General features: G+C 58.5%; 1 protein-coding gene across 1 annotated transcript; it reads right to left on the reverse strand.

The window, feature by feature from the left end:
• Positions 1-415: 415 nt before the first annotated feature.
• HSPB8 (heat shock protein family B (small) member 8) lies at positions 416-4,586 on the reverse strand. The gene is made up of 4 exons (XM_012578091.5): positions 4,456-4,586; positions 3,718-4,367; positions 2,623-2,686; positions 416-1,138 (listed from the first exon to the last, which is right to left on the reverse strand). The coding sequence occupies exons 2-4, from the start codon at positions 4,094-4,096 to the stop codon at positions 991-993; spliced, it is 591 nt and encodes a 196-aa protein (XP_012433545.1). The 5' UTR covers positions 4,097-4,367; positions 4,456-4,586; the 3' UTR covers positions 416-990.

Here is a 4,586-nt window from a genome sequence, read left to right on the forward strand (position 1 = left end):
CCAGGAATGGCTTTAAGGCTGTGCCCAGAACCCAGCAGACACCATTTGCCATTCCACTGGGAAGTGCTTCCCTGTGGAGCTGCAGGTGGTGAGCTGGACATGGGGATGGGGTAAGCCCAACTTTCCCAACCACAGCCTGTTTAGCATCCCCAAGCAGGAAGAACATTTCCAATCCCCTGAGGGGCTAAGGCCAGGATGAGCCCATGGTCCTTGCCAGGCCCGATGCCTCCCCAGCACAGTGTCAGCTGGGACTTGGAATTCCCCCATCACTCCAGGCACCCCACACATCTCTCTTATCCTTGCCTTCATGGGGGTGACCTGTGCCAAGCTGGGAGGTGGCACATAGTGGCATTCCCCTCATCCCCACCACCCTCCCACAGCCCACCCCACCGGCTCAGCCAAGACGAGCAGAGGCTAAGAACATCAACTGGGTTTTATTCCTCAGGTCTGACAAGTAAAAGCACAAATTCTCTTTGGAAATAAGGAAAAAAACCACCAACACCAAAACCCCAAACCAACGTTCAAAGCACGCAGACCATTTCTCAGGATGGAGGCCACGCCATCCAGCTCCGCCGCCGGACGCGTGTCCTTCGCAGAGATGTAGTTTAAAAAAAAAACAAAACTCATGGAGGAGGAAAGACACAGAGCTACGGGTTTCCATGTCAATTTTAAAGAAAAAAACAGGCCCTTTTTTTGCTATTGTTATAAATATCCCATCCGAGCGACTCGGAACAAACAATAACCATAAGGAGGAGCATCATCCTTTCTGCTTGGCCCCGTGGGCACAAAATCTCTACCGGCACCTCAGACCGCTAGAAGCCCTCAGGGACGGTGGCGGGCACCCGGTGTGAGCCCCGGCTCTCAGCTGGGGTGGCGGGTGCTGCCATCCCTGCCAGCGGCACCCGTCACCCTTGCCCGAGGCTGTCAGGATGCCGCAGGGGACCGGGAGCGGGGAAGGGGACAAGGGACGGGGGTGCCGGGGGTGGCTGCTCAGGTGCAGGTGGCCTCCTGGCTCTCGACGGGGATCTCGCTGCCGCTGCTGCCCTCGTAGGGGGGGATCTGGGGCGCCTCGATGATCAGCAGCCCCTCCGGGGACAAGGAGGCGAACACCGTGATGGGATCCACCTCGTAGGGCAGCCTGCAGGGGGGCAGGAAAAACGCAATGGGTTAGTGTGGGAATCCAGGGCTTCCCTCTGGCTGCCCTGGCAGGTCTGGGACTCTGGCAGGGGTCAGGAACCCCCCTGGACAGAGCCCCCAGAGACACTGTCTGTGATCTCTGCCCATGGAAAAGAGTTTTCAATCTTACAGGATGAATTACAAGCTTTGAGTGTTTGATATAAGTAATAATTAAGTGTGACACGGGTGCAAAAGTAAAATTTTAGATTTCTAGATTAGGGGTTCAGAGGGGACAAGATGGAGGAATTGGGTGTGTCTTGTCCTTTTCCTCCTTCTTCATGCCCTCCATGTTTCACTGTGGTGTTGGCATTTTTCTATTGGTTCAGGCTGGGGACACACTGTTCAACGTAGGTGACAGATATTGGCACGTTATTGTAAATCCAGCACAGGTAGTTTCTGGTATTTAATGTTTGTAACATCCCACTGAGGGCAGAGCCCCACACGCTGCCCTGCAGGACAGAGCTGCGGCAGGGCAGCAGAACATGTTAGAGATAAACAGAATAAACACCCTTGAAACCAGCACAGATGAGTTATGGCTTCTTCTTTGGCAGCAGGGCAGAAAGACAGAGACTTTCTACAATCTGGGAATCACCAATACCCACAGATTCCGACAGGTTAGGATGCTGCAATGCCGCATCCCCGGTGCATCCCGAGCCCTGGGGACACAGCGGTGCCGAGGCAGCAGCCCCGGCAAAGCCTCTGTTATTACTGGAGCGCCTGGGAATGTGCGGGGATATTTCGAGCGGGCCGCTGGCCGGCCTGGCCCAGCGGGAGCTCTGTTTAATCTCCCGGCTGATGTGTTTGACGGGATGTCAGCGCCGCTCGGAGCGGAGTAAATCCCGGCCGCGCACAGCCCACGGCAGCCGCCAGCCTTGCCCGTAAAAGGAGCCCGAGCGGGAGCCAGCGCTGCTCGCCGCAGCCTTCCCGTGGGAGTTCGGGATGCACAGGGCTCCTTCAGGCTGGAAAAGCAAATCTGAGCTGCTGCCAGCTGAGGAAACCCTTCCCATGCCCTGGGCTTTGATGCTTTGCCCTGTTAACAGTGCGAGCCCCGCGGGTGGGATCTGCCCCCCACATCGGTCGGGGCTCGCCTTTGCGGTTGTTGTTGCCAAAGCGAGCCGGGGGTGAGTCAACGCGATAGGGATCTCGCTGACATCACGGGGATGCGGGATCCGCAGGGATGCGCTCCGGGGCTGGCGGCGGAGCCCGCCCGCCGTGCCCCGCTGCTCCCGGGGACGCCTCCTCCTCCAGCCCCGGGCGGGCAGGAGACTGTCAGAGCGCCCCAGAAAAGGCCTCCTCCTCCTTTCCTTCCCTCGGGAAATCACTGTACAGCTCGGCCCGGCCAGGCACGTGCAGCAGAAGGGCAGATTTTGGGGTGGAAACAGTCCCTGCGTGTGGGAGATGGGGTGTGGGGACTGGCAGAGCTCGGCCAGGCCGACCGGTACCTACTGGATTTTCTTGGTGAAGTTCTTGGAGACGATCCCTCCTTCCACCTGCTGCTCCTCGTGTTTGCCTGCAGGGAAGGCCAACACCCCACATCAGCACCTTACCAGATTACTTTTTCCCCCAACAAACAATAACAACTCAACCAAATAGAAAAGTTCTCCGAGCAGCTGTTTCTCTGCCCTGGTGCAAATTCTTTCTCTGGGGAGGGCTCAGGAAGCCTCTCCATGTGGAGAAAGAGATGCTAGATACAGCACAGCCATATTTCCAGTGGAAAACCAGGGTCTCACAGGCTGCCAAGAGCTAGGGCTTAAGAAAATAAACAAATAATAAAACTATTGTAGGTGGCAGCATCCCCCTTGGCCTCACTCCCCAGGATAGGTTCCTTTCTCCCCCTCTGTCAGCCTGGGGGTCCCTGTACCTGGAGAATCAGCCAGAGGCTGCCTGGACCCCACCCCCCCAGCCTGTGGCTTTCCCCCTGTGCTGCAGTGAGCTCCAAATAAACACTCAGGGCTGTGTTAGGTGGCAGCCCCCAGCCCCCCCCCGGTGATCCCAGCCCAGAGGACCAAGGCACAGTGGGGAGTGCCAGGCTGATGGGACACTGAGGGCAGTCGTGAGCACCCCAAAAGTGCTGGACCCCACACCCACTGTTCCCGAGATTAATTCACTTTTCAGGGACGTGTTTCTGGCTGACTCAGAGCCGAGCTGGGCTGGGGGCTGTGAGCAGCTGCTCCTTTCTTCCCAGCTTCTCCCTCGGCCCCTTTAAAGGGAATCTCCCTCCATGCCGACCTCACCCTGGCTATAATTAACCGAGCAGAGCTGGGGCCCCTCTTGGCCGCTCGCTGCAGGGTGCTGCCAGCCAGGGCAGAAAGCAGGGAGATTTACCCCAAAGGACACATGTCCTTCTCATTTTGGCATCAAACCACCATGGCTTGTGAACCAGACCCCCCCGTGACACCCAAACTACCCCTGGAGATGCCCCAAAGCCCTGCTGCAGCCCTCCCCTGCTGCAGCAGCGGGGGGTTCTGCCGCCGCCTTAAAACAAAGGCGATTTTGGCATTTTGCAGCAATTCCTCGAGCTGGCAGTGCCTCGGCTCTCACCTGACACCTCGACGTAGCCATCCTTGGTTTTGACCGTCAGCTCCTCGGGTTTGAAGCTGTGCACGTTGACACACACCTTCCAGGGCTCTCGGGGGAAGGGCGCGGGGCTGCGGCTCTCGGGGTACCCCCCGAAGTGGGTGCCGTAGGTGGGGGCCATGGGCGGCGAGCGGCCGAGCCCGGCGCGCAGGGGGCCCGGCCAGGTGGTGGTGAGCCGGGGCCGAGCCCAGTCGGGCCAGTCCGCCGTCAGATCCCCGGGGAAGGGCGACAAGCCGAAGTCATCGTCCAGCAGACGCGAGGTCAGGCCGGGCTCCCGGAAAGGGTCGCGGAGGCTGCGCCTGCCGGGATAATGGCAGGAGAAGGGCATCTGGCTATCGGCCATGGCTTCCTTCGGAGGGCTCTGAGAGTGTCGCCGGGGCTCTCCAGCGGAGCCTCAGCCTCTGTGCGGCTGCTCCTGGCTGCAAACTTCCCCCGGGAGCCTGTCCCGGAGGAGACGCATCCACCCCGGGACGGTCCCTCCTGCCCGGCACCAGGTGAAGGACGATGAGAAAATCAATTCGGGCTGAATCACCGGGAGCTGGAGGAGCGCAGGAAGGACGGAGGGAGCTCTCTGGCCGCTAGAAAACGCTTCCTGTCTGGCTGCGATCCCAGGACTGGGGAGAGGAAAATAAAACTTCTTGTCAGGAGAGAGAAAAAAAAAATAAACCCAAATATCCTGAGATTTAAAAGCTTCTCTCTCACTTCTCACTCTCCAGCACTTTATGTGCAACTTTCCCTGCTGCTCCTGGATGAGAGCTGCAATAAATGCCTGAGCCTGGAGCCCAGAAACTTCTCTAACCTTCCAGCCGTTGGGCGAGTACTATTTATATGGA

The sequence above is a fragment of the Taeniopygia guttata genome, chromosome 15 (genome assembly GCF_048771995.1).
Source record: "Taeniopygia guttata chromosome 15, bTaeGut7.mat, whole genome shotgun sequence".
Classification (NCBI taxonomy): Eukaryota; Metazoa; Chordata; class Aves; order Passeriformes; family Estrildidae; genus Taeniopygia; species Taeniopygia guttata.

Coding starts and splice junctions, on each gene's coding strand:
- HSPB8 (XM_012578091.5), bottom strand. CDS start 4,096: ATGGCCGATAGCCAGATGCCCTTCTCCTGCCATTATCCCGGCAGGCGC. Junction 2,687..3,717: donor TGGCTACGTCGAGGTGTCAG/GTGAGAGCCGAG, acceptor CCTTCCCTGCAG/GCAAACACGAGGAGCAGCAG. Junction 1,139..2,622: donor AACTTCACCAAGAAAATCCA/GTAGGTACCGGT, acceptor GCCCCCCTGCAG/GCTGCCCTACGAGGTGGATC.